The sequence below is a fragment of the Harpegnathos saltator genome, unplaced genomic scaffold (assembly GCF_003227715.2).
Source record: "Harpegnathos saltator strain DR-91 unplaced genomic scaffold, Hsal_v8.6 scaffold122, whole genome shotgun sequence".
Taxonomy (NCBI): domain Eukaryota; kingdom Metazoa; phylum Arthropoda; class Insecta; order Hymenoptera; family Formicidae; genus Harpegnathos; species Harpegnathos saltator.
In genome coordinates this window covers 592,497-616,396 of record NW_020229898.1, presented here as the reverse complement: position 1 = coordinate 616,396, position 23,900 = coordinate 592,497, and the positions used below count along the sequence as shown (strand labels likewise).

Genomic DNA, 23,900 nt, shown 5'->3' with positions numbered 1-23,900 from the left:
ATAAGAAAAAAGACATATTTCTTTCTTAATTTGAAATTAAATAAAAAATTAGTTTAAATATAATTTTATATTTGGATAATACAGCATATTAATAAATGGAGCAAAAATTATACTGTATTTTAGTCAGGTTTATGAGATTTTTTAATCGTGCAACTTTAATTACGGAAAAGTTCACACAATTAATATTCTTCTCTTATTATGCTCAAGGTCGTACAAAAAGTAACATTTTGCATTAGTAATATTTTCATAATACAATTTTGCATAACAATTAATTAAATATATATTAAATATACTTTGAGCCGTAATAATTAATAAATTATGTTAATTTTTCATCCTTGCATGGTATAAATTTTAACATCAATGATAAAAACAATACATATCTTATTCTCGTGAAACCAAAAATTTACGTACGAATGTTAGATGATTAAATTACATAAATTATAATTACAACATTTCTACATTTAGATTGTCATCTTTAACTAGCCTAAATATACCTTTTATACAAAACTTTGCCAGATAATATTCCTATCCAATGATATACTTAAAAGTTAACCGAAAGATTACATCTCCGGGTAAAAATGTTGGAGAGAGCAGGTCTACATTTTCCAAGTTGTTTAAAACATATATCGCTCTTAAAACTAGAAAATATTCAGAAAATGTAGTTGAAGTATATTATGTGTTTGCGCAACCTGTAATCATACACATACACACATTGTCTAAATTGGCTTCTTGATATATTCCGACGATTATACCCCATTCTGCGATCGTGTGGAGTTTACACAATATATAATTGCGACTTTTCTCACTGTGAGTTCTTTAAGCATCTTCATTTGTTAACATTATAAAGCATGAAAATGAGGCATCATGACGACTAGCGTTGGGTCTACGACGCGTACAGCAATATCGACTTCGATCGATCTCTATACTCTAAGAATTAACCGTTTGTCTTAGAATGTGAATCTGTCGCATGCGCAGACAATAAGGAGAAATTAGTGCACCTCGATGATCTTTCGTATTTCGTTAATACGCGTTATTGCGCCTGTACGTAAAATATTCACTACGGCGCCTAAACTAACTAAATATTTCTGTTGACGTGATTGTCTTCTTGATTGTCGGTAAGACAGTGATCGAAGCTTGTTGGCCGTTATACAAAGGTATTTTTATATCGAAGTCGACGTTCAGCACCTCCTGCTTTTTTCTCCATTGCTGATTGAGGAGCCTCAAGAAACGACCAAACGACCATACTGTTGTCACCATCCCGATGATACCAAGTAAATAAATCAGCACTGTTTGTGCGGCTGGTAATATTTGGTTTATCAATCTCAACATGAAGATAAAATAGGTCGACACTGATGGAACAAACTAAAAAAAAATGTTTACTTGTTACTCACTGATCGATCATATGCAAATAAAACAGAGAAAACCTCTTTTTCCCCATGTGTGTATTATGTCAATTAAAAAATTCGGTTTAATTTATCTTATAATTTTGCCGGTAATTATTGACTATCACTAAAAATTAAAGCAAACTTACTCGAACAGAATCGGTTTAATTTTAATTCCAATCGTTGAAATCGATTCATGCTAATACTGATCTAATTCACTGATTGAATTCATTGACAATAAAAACATTATTTATGAACCAAGTGATCCTTGTTATTATCTACAATCCTTCGTCAATTTCGGTAGCATTCATATTTGACTTTTATTCAAGAAATTGACTTACCGTTGAAGAAGATAATAAATTGAGCCAAACCGATCATTTTGACTGACCAGATACTTAGACGCAGTTGAGATATAATACCGCAAGTTGGCGGTGTCGAACAAAATGAATCGATTGAAATGCAATGAGAAAATCGTTCGTTTACCGCTTAGTCATAACTGCTCAGTCATAATGTAGTAAGAATACATTCCGGCCATATAGTTTGATGTAACGTTATTCCGAATTCCGCGATAGCGTTTTCTCATGGAAACATCGGGCGATGCGTTGTTTCGCAGATTGCAGTTAACGAGAGTAAAAAAGCCGATTAGAGAAAGCGAAAAGACAGGGTAATCAGAATAGATTTCACACAGGGCGAGATTTTTACCAACAGCTTGCGACAGCGGAGTGCGCGCAACTTTACTTACCATGTCGAACCAGAACAACGGTATCGCCATGTCGTTAAAAGGAAAGATTTTGGAATTGTAGTGGGTATGATGCATTATCAGGTTCGTCTGTATCCTCGAGTGCACGTTTAAGGGTATACCGATTGTCTGTAAACACATCGTGGAAATGAATCGCGAAATAATGCGAAGCGGCTGTTTATTTAAAACTGCAATTTCTTCTTCATATTTGTAAGCGGACGTGTAAAAGAAGTGTCGAGCAGTAAGATGTCAGATTTTATCAAAAGTTAAATGCGAGATAATCATTTCATTTCGCAATGAAAAATTTCACTTCATGGTCGAGAATTTCATTATCGCACTTCGTGCTCACTGGCCAGTTCAGTTATGCGTTTTCCGTTCGGCTGTTCTTTTCTTCTCTTGGAAGATATCGCCCGATTATGTGCATTTGAGATTCCGGAAAGGAGATTTCCATCGTTCCAAATGGAGCGCTAAGTCTTTGTCTTGTCGATTGTTTTATTAACCCTTTAATGCCCGACTGTTTTATAAGTGTTTTAAGAATAAAATTTGAGTTTTTTTGAACTGAGACTGTAAGTAGCGATAATCAAAAAAAATATCAGAATTTTATGTTGGTTTTTTTTTACTGTTCGTTTTTTGTCTATTGGTAAATATGACTTGGATCCTAAAAGCACATACGAAATGAGCGACCTATACAGAAAAAAATGAAGGGTAATCTATACGACATAACTCTGATAGTCAGCTTGACATTTTTGAGCTGAAACTTTATTATATTTGTGAGTGAAGTTTATCATTCAGAGCGTCAAGTTTACCATTTCAGAAGAATATCTTATAGATCACTATTTAGATAGTCAATCGTTCCTTCATTTTTCGCCGCATAAAAAATTATAGGTCACTAGGTTTCACGAAAATAGATTGATTTCTTGATTTTCGTATCCACCATATTGGATTCGCCATTTTGAATTTCTGTATTCTTTTAATTTCACCTTTTGCATCTGAGAAAGCTTCCAAATAAAATTATAACAGATACCAATCTATTCATTTATAGTACACCTCTAGATGTCAGTAACAATGCTAACTATGCCTACTTGGAATTTGACGAAACATGTTATCATTAAAACTGAGCTAAAAACAGATTAAACCGAATCTACATACAATCTATTATATACCATTTCTTAGAAGAAGAAGAACCACCTTTACAATGGTGCAAGGAAAACGAAAATATCTCCTTTTTTGACCAAGTTATGAACTCTTAAATGCGTTTCTAGTAACTATAGTTACCAGTAGGCGTTAAAGGGTTAAGCTGAGAGTGTATTGAGAAAAATATACGATCGTTAATTTTTCCCAGCGTAAATAATTGTGCGCGTTGCATAACAGAAACGCGCACAATATATGACAAACACTCATAAAATGTTAATATACGGATTGAAGTATTTCAATTTCAATTTACGGCGATTTAAATGCTCGTTCTTGCATCTTTGGATAATTTACTGAATCGACATTTTCCTCACATCATTGAGACTGTTATACGACTGCCGTAAAAACGTTAGGAAATATGCACGTGCTATTAAGTAACCGGTATACAATTTGTATGTGTGTGTAAATGTGCTCTTTGTCCGCATAACATAAAGAAATGATATCGCGACTGAATAATTCATCATGCGTAATATCGAATTCTAACCGCGTGAGTATGCGAATAAGTTCGATCAGCATACTTCGTGTATGTTTATCGTGAATAGTCGAGAGAGCACATATCTTATCCATGATGAAATTATATCACATCCCGTTAAAATGTTTATCGCCAGAAGTAACATAGATGTATGTAAACAAGTTGTAACGTCAAAGACTTGTTGTAAAGTCAAGACTCGTTGCGCTATTCAAATAATTCGTCTCTTCAAAATGGAGAGACCGACATGAAACGCAGTTGCGTGGCGCAAAAGCATTTTCTTAATGTTAAATTCCGCCAAGAGTAGCCTGAACGTTTCGCAGATTCTTTCCATCCGCTAATACCTGACTGATTGCTTACCGATTGCACTATTGCGTAAGACATGTGCTTCTCCTCATCTGGATTAAGACCCTCTATATCCTCCAGCAAGCTCGGGTCAGCGTTAAGGAAATGAGGAAGCGATACTGCCATTGGGATATCTAAGAAAAAAAAGAAAGAGAAACCGATTAATTTATTAACTTTGTTACGATTATGTTTCTCCTTTTGCTCTTTTATTATTTTTCTGAGGCCGCGAATAAACACGTTGCGTTTATGGATATCGACATTAGCGTGGATTCACAATGAATATCAAGGCGGAAGTGACCTGCGAAAGTGACCTGCGGAAGTGAGACGTCCGCATAAATTCACGTCGACATGACAGCGGCACGTTATAGCGGCACGAGCCGAGATATTAGATTTGTTAAGCTTTGAGTATCGCAGGATTATACCTATCAATTTTACAGAATTGTACAGAAAAAAAAAACAATAGGAACAAGTTTTTGACATCTTGCATTGGACACCTCACCTTCGGATAAGTCAATCGTGTTGATGTCTGATGATATGTTTGCATGTATAAATATTCAATGATTTCCTAATGATTGATTATTCAAATGAAGATCTTATCGATATAATGTTACGAGGGTAAAGGTGCGCCCGAATCATGGCCGTCTCACGTTATCGTCGCGTCAAGAGTCGTTAAGCACTTTTTCATTCTTTTTCGCGACATTAATACAAAGTATGTTCTTGCCTAAGCTTTATTTCCATGGCGAGTTACTTGAAATCGTGCGTTAAGTTTTATTAGTTCTCGCAAATCTCACAGCTCACGAGAGAATGTTTTATTACGCGGTATCTCGATTTCAATGCAATTCCGCGAAAATGCGATTGAAATTACAATCGTGGTATTTGTGAAATCGTCGCGTCGGTTATCGGGATACATACTGTAGGTACACGGCGTTAAGTCGGATAGTCCTCTCTTCAGACAAGCTTTCTTGCGGCAATAACACTCGTTGTCCGGATTCTGCTCGGGCGGATCGGCGAAGTTGTCCGCGAGAACGTAGTAATACCCCGGCAGACCGTACTTCGTCCAGACCTCTTTTTGGAAGGTGATCGGTAACGGTCGGCAAAACATTTTCCTAAAGACTCTGAAAGTGGCATTCTTGTCCAAATGCGACGGAAATATGATGCCCTCCGTGGCGCCTTGAAGGGTGTTGCAGGCTGTATTTCTACAAAGTCCAGAATGAAAGAGGCGTTGGTAGCGGCAAGAAAGTGCAAAAACGTCAGATGAAACGCATACGATCAACGAAGAAGGACCTGATAAGACCTCGCCTTAACGTTGATTCGAAAGCTTCGTGTGATTTTCTCTCTTTTCCGTTCAGCGCGGAAATGAGTTATGAAGGGGGAGAAAATAAGAAAGAAAAAAGAAGCAAGCTGAATAAATGCTCTTCCAATCAAAATATAACGCCATTACGTGCAAAATATAACGCTATTTATCAGGTAAAGACAAACAGACAGGTCAGCGGTATGTTTGATCGCAATTACAGACGCATGACATCGCGAAAATGACGTAGTAACTTTTGACGAATGTGCCGGCATCCCGGTACTTCCCGCAGCGATATTTGACTTGCCCGGTTTTGTTTGCGCCGCTCGTTCACGACCCACGCCATCGATGCTGCCTCAATTTAACGCGCTGTTTAATTTCTGATGAAGCTTGCAACGGATTTTTATGATGCCCTCGGAAATGTCACTTAGCACCTACGGAAAGAACGCTTCGCCGACGCTCGCTTCGCCGTTAAATCTATTTTTACGCGCGGACAAGAGGCATGACGTAAAATTTCATTCGAATCACGGAGACGAGCCTTTCGGCCTTCCCCGGCTTTTGGGACTGTCTCTCCGGATGCGAAAGGTTCTTACTCTTTTAGCGTCTCGTTGTCCAGCGTGTCGACGTATCCCCATTGCGCCAATCCAGGACTGCCGTTGTACTTGTCGATGCTGAGATATCTTCCTTTCTCGTTCCTCATGTCGTCGTTCTTCCGCAACTGCAACGTCACCATGTTCTCCCCTTCGTCGTACATCTGAACAGACAGACGCGGATAGCGATTAGCGAATTTTCACGCGAAACTGGCTGCGTGTTCCGATCCTCGCCTCTTTCGTTCGCCCGACCTTCCCAGCGATCGATTAGAGCCGCGCGATCTCTTTGTCGAAAGAATGTCCGCGATTTCCTTAGATCCCGACAATATTCCCGACAGAGAAAAACTTAGATCTAACTCTAAATTCAGTGATGTGAGTGTCTCACGTGACGTGAGTTTCGAGTGATATATTAAGCGTTCTAAGGACCATTTTAACGGGTCTCAGAGTACCGAAGAAACTGTCGTTGAAATTTATCGTCGACTACTGCGATAAATCGTCCATGTCACCAATATAATTCACATATTGTATGTTATCAACAATATAAATGTTGCAACGATTCTCTTTACTCAGGCGGAACAGAAATTCACGATGACGTCAAAATGATGAGGAAAATTCCTCTTTTCATCGTGATTCGGTCATTTTCTCGTTATTTTGATGCCACCGTGATTTTATGATCTGCTTGGATAGGACGATGCTGTTGATGCGCGCAACATCTTCCGAGTTCGCGAGTAAAGGACGGTTGTTCTCTCAAAGAATGAGACACGCTCTTTGAATGTTTGCCAATGCTACGGGAGGAAAGTATGTGCGGAAATCGTTTGGCGCGTGTCCCTCGAGACCGTGCGGCACTGAGAGTCGTTAACGTTAACCTCGTGAACTCTCTGAAACGAGCGTGTATAAATAGTGAAAGGATCAGCGCGACTCGCGTGATAATTGCGAAAAGCGACGGCGGCTCGGGGGCACGCGAATATGCGGCAGTGTTCCATTTGCTCGTACATTGCCACGTAATTGGGATCAGGCTTGCGCCATGAATTATAAAATCGTGTCTGCATATAACTAGCTCATATAGAGGAAATGTGAGGGGAATCGCGAACACACCGACCTGTTCCGAATTCGTGGCACTAAAATCTCAAAAAACGACCTCGTCCGAGGATGAAGATTAGGATCCTGAAGTGTTTGGACATCTAACAATCCGGATATCCACGATCGATTTCGATCTGAAGGCTTAAAACTGTTTGGATAATCCGGTTCATTCGGACTCAAGTCTGGACTGCCATAACAGATTCAGATTCATGAGCGAATTCGAATTACAAAGGAAAAACCGGATAGTAGAGATGTGCGAATTGGAAAATACATTATCGTTTGCGTGCACCAGCTGTAAAACGGGCCACCTGGGCCTGTATGTTTGAATCCTTAACTCTTATAATTAATATTTAATTATATATTAATAATTAATAATTAATAACTTGATTATAAATTACTTTAAATATTTAAGTATATATTTTACTTTAAGACGATATTACAATATCAATATTTCCTTTCATATTAAAATCTTCCATCGTTATTTGCATGTTTAATAGTCATGTTAAATTTTTTAATGATTTGATTCGATTTGAATTCGAGTGAAATTTCATAGATTCGATTCGGTTCAAATTCGAATTTAAAAAATGAGATTCGATTCGATTCGACATAAAAATTTTTGATTCGCACATCTCTACCGGATAGATCAATGTGGCAAGATGTGTTTGCGTGGGTTTATGTTCACGTGCCTTTCTCTCTCTCTCTCTCTCTCTCTCTTTCTCTCTCTCTCTCTCTCTCTCTCTCTCTCTCTCTTTCATTAAAACAGGCATTATTTAATCAATGAAGTGAATTCCCGATTGATTTTGACTCGACCGAGAGGACTTGTTCCATCACCTCGACAATCCGAACATATCGTATTATTATAGAAACAAAAAAGGCTCAGGACTTAAGGCATGACGTCACTCACGAAGGCCAACGCGCACATATTGGGAAACCGGTTCCATTTCACCGTACACCCTAGATCTTTTTTGCAACCTTCGACGAGGTACGACTAACCGTGATTCGTTAATAACCGTGGTATGAAGTCAACGTTCGGAGATGATTGCAGCTCTCTGCTGTTCGGTGCGTATATTTGTGATTTACACTCGACGGATACGTCGCCTTTCGTTCCTCTCAACGAGCAGGCTATTCGAACTCTCAGCGTCACGTCGAGTGGATGACTATCGTCTATTTGATTTTTCTTTCTATACAAACAAAATCAGGAAACGCTGAGGAATCTCGAGTACAAAAATAGATGTACAGAAATAGATTTTCGTGATGTACGTTCGGGAAGTACTAAAATAAATACTCACGTCACAACAGATCGACCGTGATTATTTCGCTGTTTTCCCCGTTCAAGAAACAAAATAGTTATACATAATAACGATCAGAGAATGAAACATCGTGCGTAAGATCGGCGCTTAGACTCTAAATTAACACTTTGATGCCCGCACGTGAGACCAAGATTCTTTTGTCTGGCGCCGGTAAGTCTCGTATAAATCCTACCGGTCGCCGGAGTTTTTTGAGAAATCGTAAAACGTCTTGTTTTACTAATCTCAATATCAATGTCTAATATCAATATCTCAATATCTCGGTATTTGTCCGATAGCTTTGCACGCCGTGACACCAACGTCATTTGTGTCACCGGCATTTGTGTGAAAATTTTCACATGACACCAACGTGGTGTCACCGGACGGCATAGTGTTAAAAATGATAAAAGATTGCTAGTCTCTCGCGCGGATAATTATGCGTCGGTATGCTTGTAATGTGGATCTAAATGGAGAACACCTCCTTTCCCTTCTCCCCTGATCTCAACTTGAAAGTCTCAGTCTTTGTGCACTTTTGGCTATAGAGCGGTTTTGCCTTAAAGCGATTGCGATGCAAATAAATAAACGCGCAATTCGGTATAGTTGCATCTCTTGCACCTGGTTCCGCCAAGGAACGGTGTAATTTTGTATACCCTGGCGATTTACCGCCTCGTTTTTCCTTAAAAACTAGGTCATTGTGAATTTGTCTCGTTCACTAGTACGCTCTAACTGGTTAAACGAGCAGTAAAACGCTGTCTCGCCATTGGGTAATTGTGCGTATCGAACTGCTGTCTGTCTCTCTTAAATTATTTAATTTCCTCAACTAATAAGAAACATAGAAAATAATATGATATGAAGATTATGAATCTTAATTCTTTCCTAAGAGTCCCGAAGATCGTTTAGTAGACTTTACGTATTTATTTATTCATTTATTAAGCGTGCGCACTCTCTTTATATCTCTTTATATTTCTGCTTGCTTTTTAAATAGAAAATTAACATCTTATCTTAAATTATGCCAGAGAAGGGCAATTTTTGTACATATGCAAATAGTTAGCGATATAATTATTAATTTAGTCTAGTGAAAAAAGTAAAATGGAAAGAAAAGATCCTTGTGTTTTATTTACGATCGCCTAAAATATCATGTATTTTTAATTAAGCAAATCACTTCTTTTTTAACATAAATGCAAATTGCAATTATATAAATAGCAGTTATATAAATGCAATTGCATATTTATAAGAATTTAAAGAATGTAAATAATTTAAAGAATATAAGAATTTAAAAATTATTTTATATTAAAGAAGTTGAAAGGCAAATACGTAAAAGACAGATATGGCGTCTGATAAAATCTGACGGATTTGCAATCCGTCCGTTAGCAATATTTGTCGACTTTTATACGTCTACGTTATGTTCACGCTAACAACGAAGAGAGATAGAGATATGCTGCTCAACTCACCCTATCCAAAAGACCGAATTTCCGGAAATTGATGAAATTCGGCACAATCCCGCTGACCAGTGCCACCAGTGAGTCCTCGTAACCCCACAGATAATCGTACACTGATATGTTGAGGAAAGGTTTCGCATTCATCATGTTCGCCAGTTGTATCACGGGATAGTTCACTAGGAATCCGGCGTTATGCAAAGCGGACGAAACACCCTGCGTCGAATCGAAATAGAATTTAATATTTATTTCGCTTGCAAATCATTTCGTTCAAAAAAATCTATTCTAAAGTACTTCTAAAGTATTATCTATTCTAAAGTACCATCCGTACATTTAATATACATCTCGTATTACCCTTTTTTATATGTTTCTTCTACTGTATTGTACTTAAGAAACTTGTAAACAATTCCGTACATGAATCAGCACACGAGGCATGCGAAGTTACGTATGTTGCGTATGTCCTGCTCGCCTGTTTAGAATTGTATTTTGCCTTCTGCATTCTTTAATCACGAGGGTGTAAAAACAACTTTTTGCTGCTTTGCCCATTATCTAATAATTACGTAGCGATCATATGTCCCGTGATTACGACATTTCTCAATGACACTGCCGGCAGGTACAATTAAAAAACTAGTTGTTCCTTTTTTTTATTCGCTATTTTTTACATTTTACAATAAATTCTACTTATCATTTATGCCGTGAATAATCAGCGAATGAAAACAATGTGGATATTATTACAATGTAACCTCAAGGAATAAAACACGGAGTATGCTTGATCTTTACGTCAATTGAAACGCTAGAGGTTCAGTTGCGCAAGATGCAATAAATCTCACATTCGTAACCGTTGCGTAAAATATTATTCAGTCTATAATTACTTGATAAAATGCTCAATGAAAGCCCTTCGAGCCTGAAATGTACAAATTTTCACATTTAATCATTAATTCCTCTCCTGAGATTCCTCCTCCTGCGACAACAAAAACGGCTCGGATAAACATCTCTGTTACATTTTATTTTTAAAAGAATCTGCATGACTGTTCAAAGATTTCAAATAAAATAATCGATCGCTTCGGGATATCACTGTTTTCACGATTAAATAAAGACAGATGTTCCGAGAAACGTGAATAATTAATAATCCTTTCAGGTGAATTCTTTTTTAGTCTTCTGCAGTTAATACTGACTCATTACTAAGAAATAACTAGTTTAAGTGCCCTGAAACGATTATTTATTGAAATAACTTTGTTACTATGTGCATATTTCTTATATCTCGCGATAGGATGGTATTAAAACATAATAAATGCACTTCCACAAGTGCTGGGAATATATTATCTGTCTTTTTTTTCGAAATACGAAAAGCAATACGTTAATTGATTTCTATGTACGAGCTACCCGAATGATGTAACTTTCCCGCGGAATAAAAAAAATACGAGACGATGTGCTTTTGGTGTACACTAAGATAAGCGATATCCATTTCGCGAAAAAATATTAATATTATTTTTATTTGTGCGTACGTATGATATGATAAAATCGTACTTTCAATAACGAAGATTATTACGCGGGAAAGTTACATCATTCAAGTAGCTCGTACATAGAAATCAATTAACGTATTGCTTTTCGTATTTCGAAAAAAAAGACAGATAATATATTCCCAGCACTTGTGGAAGTGCACTTATTATGTTTTAATACCATCCTATCGCGAGATATAAGAAATATGTACATAGTAACAAAGTTATTTCAATAAATAATCGTTTTAGGGCACTTAAACTAGTTATTTCTTAGTAATGAGTCAGTATTAACTGCAGAAGACTAAAAAAGAATTCACCTGAAAGGATTATTAATTATTCACGTTTCTCGGGACTTCTGTTAAAAAATAACATTGCATATCTAAAAAGAGATAATCGAGTAATGAATAATCGCCATCGATTTTGCCATCATTACAAAATCTGCGATATGTTTTGTTGTAATTTGCAACAAAGTTGATGGAAATTATATATTGTGTTTTCAATTCGATCGCGATCTTTCCATAATCTGAAGCGTACTATAATTGAGGAAAATTCTCTCAATCATAGATAAAGTCGCTCAATTATTTTATATAAATAAAGTCGCCCAAGGATCATATATATCTCTAATTAACTAACTTTATGAAACACTCGCAACTGCGAACCAACCGTAACACACATATTGTAATTTATAATATTCTTGACAAGACGAAATACGAGGAGGAGGATGATTTCTTTCTTCTTACGACCTTTGGAGACTTGAGATTAAATATGCAAATGTGTTTACGCGACATTTAATGATCTATGCAAATTAGATATTTCATAATACTGCACTTGTCTCGTACAACTGCAAGGTTACGTTCTTCGATCTAACTGCTCAAGTATTTCATGACGGTGTTAGTAACGTGTTCCTTATACTTTTAATTTTCCCTTTTTAAACACGCCCATGTATGATAATGATAATGGTGTCTGATCTTCCGGAATTTTTATTAAATTATACTGAAACAATCACTTACTGTTACCAATTATACCGATTTGTATAAGCTGATTTATATCAATAATGTATTTATAATTCTCGGAATGTTGTACAGAGTTTATTGCAATGTTTTGACACAACTGTTAATGGACATTACGCTATATCGTAAACGTAAACATAAATTTTAAGGGCGGTATCAATTTTATAAGTTATATCATTATCACTGCATAACGTAATCAAATAATAGATATCAGTTACGAGCTTCTTCAAAAGAGAAACGCATATGCTCTAAAATAAGAAAGTCAGTTATTATTCTAAATTGAATCGATCTAACATGTATGCTTTGAAATAAGGAAGTAAATTATTATTCTAAATCGAGTCGAGCTAATAATGTGAAATTGATATTTAATCAAGTTTTTATATTATAATAAAAACAATATTCCAATGCCATGCTCTTTTTACTCATACGTGGCTGTCTCTGCGATGTCTCTGATTAATACAAGAATGCAGAAGCAAAAACTCAGACAGTGTAATTCATCAGGAAAGATTATTACTGCCGATGAAAAAAAGAGAACGGACTTTTCCTTACCAAGAAGGGTACATTCGGGATCTTAACGAAGTCCTTCTTCGGGTCATTAATTGACAATTCAGGAATAAAGACTACCGTCCGCTTAGGTATGAAGGTCATGGTGCCATTGTCGTTAAATGTAACATTATTATTCTCGAGGATTTCTCTGAAAAATTGAACGCACGTGTCTGCATTGTTTTGACAGACTAGAAATTGCTGATCAAGTATATTATGAAATAAGTGAGACATGCTTACTGATAGACATACGGGCCGATCTCTTGAACTTTCAGCTTCTCCTTGCCACTTAAAAACTCCACCGGGTTAGTGATGTTAAATATATATACATTTATGTAAATATCGACAGGCGGTTTCTGCCATATCCTGAAGAGGAACGAGTTTGGTCTCATTTCTATATTCTGCAAATATACCATAAGCTCGCTATATTTTTCACTCTTCAGTCTCAATTTGACTTTTTTACATACTTCTAAACCGCCACTTGGCAGTTTGCGAGTTGTCTCGCATCGCGACAAACTACTATAAGTTGGCGTTAAAACTTTGTGCGTTCGAGAACAATGCGATACCGCGAAGTATCACGGACGATGCATGCTGTTTTCAGATAAATTTCCTGAGATAAATTTCGCACAGGTTATCGCACTTTTGCTATTTCTCTCTTATTTATCACTTTGCTACATTTCGTCTGGGAGAACTGTGCTTTTAAAGGACAAGAATAAATTCGTTTCCTCAAACTAGAAAATTTTCTTTAATCGATGTTCTCCAAGAGGTCTACCGAACCGTTCTTTTCGCGCGCGCGTATCTTTCGTAATGCATGGACACTTACATATTCCATTATTATTTTTATAGGATCGACGATATAGATCACGTAAGCCAAGGAAGTGCACATGATGCCCGCTATAAACGAGATGATGCATTCTGAAAGCAGAAGGAGCGGGATTTTCTTTGACGAAAGGAATGGCGCACTACACAGAGAACGCGAAGAAATGTCCAGCTAATTCAACAATGTGAATTAATCGGTGCTTTCGCCCACGGAATCTCAAAATCTCAGCTCGTGTGACAGAATGGGGACGAAAACTCAGTGACAAGATACGACATCTCTGTTAACGCGAACGAAAACGTCCGTTTAAACATTCGCTTCGGTAAAAAATCAGCTGAGATAATTGAGAATAGAGGTACGAACCGAGCAGGAATCTCCTACGCGCAATTTTCGGCTCGTACAATCTGATTTTTTTTCCACTCGATGCTCCCGGGCAATAGAAAATTAGTCACACGAGCCGAGCTCTTTCTTCCGTGTATATATTCGTGCGCAATAGGCCTTTCGTGGCTTCCGTGCTTCTTGTCCGCTTCTGAAACAACATGCCTGTTGTTCAGCGCAACATTGTGAACGGTAAAATAACACGCTTAAGAATGTACGAGCCAAAGAAATTCATAAGACGCGTAAAAGTGTCTACGCGGAGGTGACATTTGTCGGACATGTACGGCATGCAAAAAATTACGATGAAATCACGATAACAATATGAGCGCGACTACGTCAATTATCGTGTGCTCATGTCTCGTATCAAAATGTGTCGAACGTGTCACTTTGTGTCAATGTGAGTGTTATTAATTATTTTTACAGCTCGACATGTTCATTGTACCCGACGTCGTACAATTATAAATCATTTGTAGTCGCTTCCTCGTTTTCTCGAAAAGAAGAAAGGATCGATCACTAAAGCGACGCTCGCATTTATTTATTCGTAGTTGCGCATATTTATTTATTCGGCGATGCACGTTTTCTGACTAACCGATCCATGTGCGAGATCGTGTCGCAGATTTATATTCTTAAGCTTAACAGATTCCAGTGGGCTATATTCATCATCTCGATTGCGAATCTCATTACGTGTGAACGAATGTGTGAGATAACTCCGGAATAATTTAAGATGTTAAAACACGTGTCGGCGAACGACGCGACTCGAAAGCGAGCGGATTTTGGCTCGTCCGAGGATCTTCAATCAAATTCCGAGAGCGGCGGTCTCGATAGATAAGCATGTGAACAGGTGAAAATTATCGGTATGCCCAACGCACGAAACGTACGACCAGTGTGCGACGTGTGACTTCGTTCAGACGCTTGAAATGTGTGTGTGTGTGTCCGCTCGGCGTCTCACTTTTATCTCTTAAATATTGAGACTCCGCTAAATCGCAAGACAAACAGAAGCACTCAACGTCAATTAATAGCTCCTCCTAATTCCTCGGCTAAATAACCGGCGACATAATGGACATTTCGAGCGCAGGTACATTAGCACGTACGAGCCGGCGCTCGAAAACGAGGGTCCTGAAGAAAAATATTGAACGTCTCTGCGTCGCAGCTGCGTTTAGCACACCTTGCGCTTCTTGTCGCGCGATGCAAAGCGAAATACTTTTCGGCACGTTTGCGCCCGCCTGTCATTCACCTTCGACTTCGACTGCGCCTGTTCCCACGCGAATAACTTAACTGAAGCGGAAATTGTATTCGGAATCCGGACATCGTAGTCGTCTTGTGCAAAGGCGATTTGTTTACTTCACACGACGATGACCTTCCCGCGCTCAAGATAACCGACGACTAGGTCGCGAGTCAGGTAGTTGCAAGAATTGAACTCGCGCTATTGCAAAACGTCCAGTGAGATATGACCGCCGGCTGTTAAATAATAGCGGAAGAACGCTATACCCGCGAGGACATATTGTGTCTATCAAACAACGAGAATCCTTGGAAATCATCTATCCGCAGGGTCGCACTCGCGAGCACGGCCTACCGCAAACATCCTTTCATTCTTATCCTTCTAAGAAGCGCGTTTTAAAAACACGTATTTCTGATTTACACTTGAAAACCCTACGCAACGCGCTCCTTGAACTTTGAGATGTTGTCCTCCTGCGCACGGCTCATCCTGCCTAACTTGCGAGTCACCGAACGAAGATGACTAAGCTGAAGTGCGCCTGCCTAAAATTTGCAATGGAAACTTCGCAATCGCTAGGAAGAGAGACTTTCCAAATGTTCAGAAAATACATCTTCATCGGAATAAGGATACACGCATCTCGTCGAGTATAGTTTCGAAGGAATTGTTATTTATAGCGAAAAACAAAGAGAGAGAGAGAGACAGAGAGAGAGAGAGAGAGAGAGAGAGAGAGAGAGAGAGAAAGAGAAATAATAGTACAAATATTATAGTATAAACGTGATAGAACAAATTTTGAAATATCTCTTTCGAAGAAAAAGAAACCGTCTGCCGCCGGTCTCATGTGTATCCTCGACGTCTTATCGTCGCATAAAATTAATCGCGCGCTTATATTTCAATACAATCGTCTTCATTCAGTCAACAATCGAAGAGTACTTTCGAGATAGAGACGTTTTCACGGTACAAGAAAAAAAAACTGATGTATGACATGCGAACGAAACTTCTCCTGATTCTCCGACGATCAGTCTGGAACAGGAATGAATCAAATTCGTAATTCGTAGGGTAAATCTTTCAGACATCCCGAATCGAGGTTCTGGCCATATTTTCGATCTGAACTGTCTAATAGATCCTAGAGAACCAATGAAGATTTCATTTACATACAAACTGAGGTCTCACTTACGCTGCAAAAAATATGTTATTTTTACGCGCTTATTAAGCATGCAACTGGCTAAAGTTTCTTTTATCGTCTCGTCTCGTCTTTTAATATCTTATTTAAATGATCTAAGAGAAGAAGAAAAAATTGAGAACCAAAAACTTTAGCCACTCTGATTGCACATTTATGCGTACAAAAACAACACGCTCGGATTAGCGCTCGGCGCAGCACCTTTGAATGGCAGAGAACGCGCTATTTTTACGCTCATACGTAGATTCGTAGATTCAAGAGCACCTCTCGGCGAAGCGGTGGATTAAATACAATCAAATCGATCAAATACAATGAGCTATCGATATCAGCTTGAGAGTGTTAAATTAGCGTGAGGTGGGATACACCGAGGTAGAAAGTAGGATCAAAAGTTTGACTCGGCGCCGCTCCTCGCGAGCGCTTCCCACGAGCTCTCTTCGGATACCTCCCCCCCCCCTCCGCCGCATTTTGCTGATCTCCGCTATCCGAAGTGTTTAAAATTCAGCTGGGTGCAGCGCGTGATTTCCACGCAATATGATCGCTTGATATGGTGCTATCAAGGCGTATAGATCACGCGTCCCGTGATATGACCTCTCGGTGGTAGATAGCGGCTTACCTTGGTTCGAATTCCAGATTATCTACAACAGAGTAATGAGAGAGACCAATCGAGGTCGGCGCGCTCGTTCGAAATCTTCGATTCGACAGACAGTACCATCAACATCACCATCGACAACGAAAGGCCGTATAACGATGACTGCTGATGCCTGCCGTATATTATCGAACGTTGCGCAGGCATAAAAAGGGTCCCCGTTTGTGCCCTTGACTTGGTCAGACTTTTAAGGCTCGACGGCACGTCGCGACCCGTAGTTTAATGCCCTTTCAAGAACGTAACCTTGAAAACACGTCAGCTCCGGTTACCCGTGAATTTTATATAATCGTGACTGAACCCCGCACACGTGACTGAAGCCGTTGCACGTCGCAATGAATTGGAATATCGCGTGCGAAGTCAGGTATTTCATTTCTTTAAGGACCAACGTCTCCGAACGGCCGCAGCCGGCCTTTTATCGGCCCGACTGAACCTTTCAATCGCGGCAAACGATCGGCATGACGTGACGTCAAGAATAAAATGTGCAATCGGCGTGCGGCAATTCGAGTGCGGAATTATCTGCCATAAAAATCAATTCAAGGCTCAAGGTGTGCTAGCGACGATGGCGACGGAATTCAGCGGGTGAGTTTTTACGACGGCGCGGTCGCGCCTCCGAAGGCTTTATCGGAGAAATTGTTGTTAAAACGTGCCAGTTAAAAATTTTGGTCGAATGGCTTGTCCGCGGATTGTTTGGCCATGCGAGTGCGATCTCAGCAACGTGATTAACGTGTGTAATATCTCACGTAACGAGCACGAACTCACACTCGCACGACTGGAGCGGCGTTAGTCAGCGCGAATTTATCTCTTAAGAGCCCACGCAAAACCCCCGGCTGTGACCGCAGGAGAGATGCCAGGTAGTTTTCGGGGGGGATCGCCCTCTCCATCTCCCTCGCCACCTGAACCTAGGATAGCGCGTCATAAATATGAGCTGTTATAGGAGAATTGAAAAAGTTTTGTCGCTTTATACGTTTGCTCGAAGAAACTCTTTCTCATTCGATTTGTGACAATTGATCGCTCCCTCTCTCCCTCTTATCGTCTCCTCTCATCTTCCGAACGATTGTACGCGTCTCGTGTTGCTGAAGTCCGCTTTTTATTGTTTTCGTCGCGACGTAAACGGCTTTCAGCCGTGAAAGACGTTCGCGAAAAACGCGATCTGCGTTAATTTGATTTTTTGTAACATATATTAAAATAGATTCTTGTTCTACTAAGATAGATTGCGCTTGCCTTAGTTATTTTTCACTCTCGATAAGCGACGCGTTTCAACGAGTTGAAATGAATTCAACTCGCTTGCTGCTGCATAAGTTAAAGAAATTTAGCATTTACTGCGTCTCTCGGATATACATACAAATGTATATGTATTCGTAAAAATATATGCAAATTATGAAGTATGAGATTATATACCGGTCGGATATATATATGATATTACTTGGAAAAAATTTGGTGCCTCTTCAATGACGCCGAGGCAATAATCATCATTGTAACTAGGTACGCGTATGCCTTCATTTCGCAAAACAGGAATTACTTACTCTTAAATTGCTGCAACGTAAGCGTAGTTTTCATGATTGCGACCTGATTCGCCTCGTTTTATCGTCAATTTTCCTCGTCTGGCCGCCTCGGCTGCGAGCAAAGCGAGCAAAGTCCTGGACCGAATACAAAATAATTCGATTATTACGCGAATTGTCATAATTGTGAGATCGACGATACGAATTTCGAGCAAGGGGACACTGCTTTTCCGCCGATTTTCGGCGAAAGTCCTCGCGCTTCGGAATAGTTATATTCGCGTGAGGATCGGTCATTGTTACGTGCACGTTTATTATTGTGTCGAAGAATTTATCCGAATTGTATACGAATTACTATAAATCAAAGAGATCGAGTCTCGATCCCGTTCGACTCGCCGCGGCTGGAGAAGCGTGGACATACGACCGCGCGTCATTGGTTCCTTGCAGAGTTAAACGCCGTCGCCGCGAGCTTATAAGTGCTATTAGCATGTTAGCTCTTGTTTGCACGTCGCACACAGAGAGCTTGATCTCTTATCGCGGTAAACTTCATGGACACTTTTCCACAGCTCCAGCGAGCTGACTTACCAGAGGAGGAATTATGTTACGAGGCTAAGTCTTGGAGATATATTATATATCGGGACTTGACGCGTAGTCAGTCAGCTATTTTCATCTAAATTGACATTATCTCGAAAACAAGACATATGTAATGACGAGAATATATTGTAAAAATGACCGATTCGCATGCATCGCACGATAAGAATTGCGTTAAATGACAATATAGATATTGCTATTTCGATTATGGTATATAAATCATATTTTTGCACGATAAACAAAATGTTATAAAATAAATCGATACTTTGAGAATTCACCTAATTGCGATGGTAACGACACCAGATTGTAAATAAAATTTGTGGAATGTCACACAATAAAAATTCGAATAAGTGTATCTAAAAGTAGGGAATTGTAAACAACACGTAGTGTGTGTGTGTGTGTAGAAACGACTAAGATCATTATAAATTCTTCATTACATTTTAATTGTACATTGCGCGAAAAATATAAACATTTGTTTAAATTTACGCTCATAAAATATAAAACAAGTAAAATAAAAAAAATAAAATAAAAAGTAAAATATAAAATAAAATATAATATAAAATAAAATATAAAATATAAATATAAAACAAGTAAAGTATAAAATAAGTTATAGAAACAAATACCACCAGGATTGCGGTGGATAATTTAAGGAAATTGTAAAATTTAAAGACATTACGAGACGAAAAGAGACATATATGTTTTACTAATAATGTCAATGCCCGGTAATGAGACAACTAATTGTTGATAATTAACTCATTACCAACAATATCTCCTTGAGTACAGATTTCACATGCGTAATAAAGCAAACGTAATTAGTTGCTCTACTTTTTCATTACTTTGGAAGCACATAATACGACTATGTATTATCGGCGGGAAAGGTCAACATTATCTAACTTACACATATTTCTCGTAGTATTTAATTTCTTATTTTTAAGCAGCAACCAGATAAGACGTTTTCAATCGTTGCCTCTTCGAAAATGCTTCTTTTCACTTTTTGCCAAGTTTCCTATAATCTTATCGGTATTGACGTACTTAACATCCCTTGCATACGATAAGCTTCGATAGAAACGAGTATTATGTACAGCACGAGACGCAAATGATACAATTTACTCAATCAGACGAAAAAAACATGCGCGTGTGAAAACTGCGACGTTTGAAAACTGCGACATTGAAGATTATTGGCAATTTTAATGATCGCGATTATATAATTTACTAAGTACGCATCAAATAGATAAATGAGATGGAGCACCATTAATAATATCAGCAAATTGTAACTCGCTCATAAAGGATCACTACCGCCGGCAGTGAATCTTGAATATGAAAATCTAACAATTTAGGAATGAATAGATGATAATCTGTTTAACTAAATCCATAATTAGCAACATAGACGTCTGTTCGCGCGGGTGACTTTATAACATTAATGTTTATCAATACTGTTCGTAGACAAATTCCTTTTCGTATTTATTTCGCTCGCTATTTTATACATCTTATTATTGTGCTAATAGATAATAAGTTTACCGTCTGAGGTAGAACTGCAAGCTGATAGCTCGGAACGGCACTTGTTCCGCGTTATTTACTATATATCTGTTTACGCGACAATAAGTAGACATTGTGCAGATATGGTCACGGCGTGTCTACCTTTGTATTTTTGAATATGTAAATGCGTCAGCTGTTATAAATATTAAAGTGTGTCACGCTTAGAGAGATTACTAACACGCTTTCTTTCTCCGTGGTCTTCTGCAGAATTTTGTTTTGCATCATCTCAATAGAGTCTGTGTTACGTATGTCACCACGAATGTCATCGCATGCTTATCAACGCGTGATTTTCAATTATCGCTATTTTGCGAGTTGATCGATTTATATCAGTAATGTATGATATATCCGTACAAAATGCGTTATTGCGCGAACTTACTCTTGCAATTAGTTTTTCAGCGATAAGGGTGCTCATGAAAGTTCACGGAAGCGTGTAAAAACAACGTCTGAAATATCGGCGCCAACAGAACCGTGTCGAGAGCCTGATTTACACGTTACAAGCCAAAGCTAACGGTAAAGCTGGTCCAGACCTTTCGAAACAGGCAAGTTTATGCAAATGTGCCCATGTAAAGTCACTTACGAAAAAGAAAAGAAGGAGGAAACGTAACGGCTTAATATTAATAATCATATTGCAAAACCAGTTCTGTCGATTGGCATAAATTTATAATTACAAGATTGTCGCCATGTTCGATTATTTCAATCTCCTTTATAAATAAAACTAATTTTAATGAACAAAAGTATTTTACCGCTCGACCTAGTGAATGACTGCCGGTCTCCGGGTTGTGTCACTATTTAAATATTTATATTTTCATACGAAATTCTCGAAGCCGCCTAACGTCTCTTCGTTTTTCCGAAACTTTTCAGCGTTACTTCAGCGTAGAGAGGGGCCGATTTTTAATTGGCTCCACGTGTCAAACAGGTTGATCTCACGCAATGCGCAGCTACGATTCGCTTTTTCTATCGAAGTTTACTTTCGAACACCGAAACTTCCAAGCGATCGGAAGACAATAATCTCGTTATGATAAAAGAAATTCTTATTCTTAGAATATAATAACCGAAAATAATAGAAGAAAATAATAGCCGACGGTGTCATATTCATTAACTGGCACATCCAATTGTCAACGGTTAAGTATAACTGTAATATGTGTGTATTTCTGAATAACAGAACACACATACTTCTCCATCTCATTGGCCGCGTTCCGATGAAAATTCCCATCATATTTTATACAGGCGATTTCAAGCACGACTCGATGTAAACGCATGTGGTGCAAATCGAGCAATATCGAACGCACGTAATCATTGCATTTGTAATACCCGAAAATATTTTTCTGTAAAGCCTTTTTTATTTCAATAGGACGATGCAATTTAATTTCGGCTCAATTGAATAATATGATAAATTAGACATATAAAATCTAACTAAAATCTAATAAGAGAATTAAATTAAAAAAAAAATTAAGGCCAACTAGTTTCTTTTTTTTTTAATTTGTCGTAACAAATTCTGTATTTGTGAAGAATCCGCTAGGACAACTTTTTCCGAAAGTCTCTTAAAGTTATTTTCTTCGAAAAAAGACCTTCTCACATCCTAGTCACATGCACTAAATAAACCAAACAATTGCAATAAATTATTAGGTGTCTCGGTTAATTTTGAGGGTTGGCGATGAATGGATATTGTTTATTATTTATCATTTACTGTTTAAATTGTTTCTATCAAAATATTTTCTATCGTTTTTATCCTTAGAGGCAGTCTCCATTCATCATCATCCCTCAAAATTAACCGAAACATCTAATATCATATCATCGTGAGTCTTAATAAAATTTAGTAAACCAATGTCAATCATGATAAAATCTATCTTACAAACGTAATCGTAACGTATTTCTATACATTACGATTAAAACACATAAATATGTATATATTCTTTCCTGCTCGTATAAAAATTCACAAAATGCACTTCTATACGAGCAAAAAAAAGCAAAGATAAACATTTGATATTATGGTCTGTTTTTCTCATTATGCATATCGTAGAAATTTCATTCAGGAATTACGGCGGTACATCAAGTGTCTCAACAAAATTAAGCACCTGTCGTTCGCTGTGAGGGATATAGCTCTTGGCCGACGAAATTCTGTAAACGAGGAGTCCCGAACGACGACGTCGTTCTCGCGCGTCAAAATCGAGAGCGATGTCACTTTTATTCACACACCGCTGCGCAATCGCGGACGAATGGAAAAACTGGAAAACGGACAGCCGAGAAATCCGAACAAACGAAACCACACACGCGGTGTAAGGCAGCGAAAACGCGCGGCTCCTTCGGTACCTTCGGGACTCTACCGACGGTACCGAAAATTTCGGGCAAACGGAACTCGAATGCGCCGGCCGATCGTGCCCTTTTGGCAAGATGCTGCTACTATTGGCACACTCTCCCTCTTTCTCAACTATACATATCAGTGCGTACGAGACTATGTGCGGCCTCCTTTATACCGTCGCCGGTTGGAGTGTAACCCCCCAACCGGGCGATCCTCCTCTTCGCTCCAGCGCAGCCTCCGGCTGCACCAGTCGCGCGGTTCCAGGCATCTCGTCTGGCGACGCATTGATAATTCGAGTCTTCAGAACCATCGCCGTGCGAGGGTTAAACGATGCTGACTAGCGGTGCACTCGGCGGATGCGCTTCATCTTGCATTTAGAAAAACTGGACTGTACGTCTCGAAACAAAGTGCAGCGCTCGGGGAAACGCATTTTCCGCGGGCATTTACGCGCCATTTTACCGATGACTAATGAGAGCCTTCGTCTTCCGACACACACAGATGATAGGACGACTGCTCACTCGGATACTTAGGTTACGAGACTTGAATTACCTTGATGTCGCCAAAGGATAAACAGAGATGTGTAATCTTTATCGTTAGGTCATCATCGTTATTAAATCGTAAGCGGTATCTCCGCATGTTTCGCTTGTGCATCGTGATCACTTTTTTCGCTCTTGAATAAGATTTCTTTCGGGAGAATAAATTTGGATTTGTTGCAAGTTCCTCTTCTCTTTACCTCTTCCATTTACCTCTACAAATTTATCGTTCCTCTGACTCGTCTGGGTATTCGACAATTAATACGCATTTACTGTTATTCTCGCATTCCCTTATTTTTTCATGTTCTCTTAATATTTGTTTCTATCAGTTGGAACAACACAAAAATTGC

At 38.6% G+C, this 23,900-nt stretch overlaps 1 protein-coding gene across 2 annotated transcripts; it reads right to left on the bottom strand.

Moving 5' to 3' along the window:
- Nucleotides 1-304: 304 nt before the first annotated feature.
- On the bottom strand, nucleotides 305-23,165 carry LOC105187681 (scavenger receptor class B member 1). Of its 2 annotated transcripts, XM_011148633.3 has the most exons (11): nucleotides 22,794-23,165; nucleotides 18,619-18,732; nucleotides 13,685-13,776; nucleotides 13,102-13,262; nucleotides 12,868-13,012; nucleotides 9,825-10,025; nucleotides 6,011-6,171; nucleotides 5,039-5,322; nucleotides 4,142-4,260; nucleotides 2,125-2,250; nucleotides 1,072-1,362 (listed from the first exon to the last, which is right to left on the bottom strand). In XM_011148633.3, exons 2-11 carry the CDS (start codon nucleotides 18,650-18,652, stop codon nucleotides 1,072-1,074), a joined length of 1,614 nt encoding a protein of 537 aa, XP_011146935.1. In that variant the 5' UTR covers nucleotides 18,653-18,732; nucleotides 22,794-23,165. The 2 variants fall into 2 exon arrangements, with proteins under 2 accessions (XP_025161924.1, XP_011146935.1); XM_025306139.1 differs by lacking the exon at nucleotides 22,794-23,165 and having other exon boundaries at nucleotides 305-1,362; nucleotides 18,619-18,652.
- Between the last annotated feature and the right edge of the window lie 735 nt (nucleotides 23,166-23,900).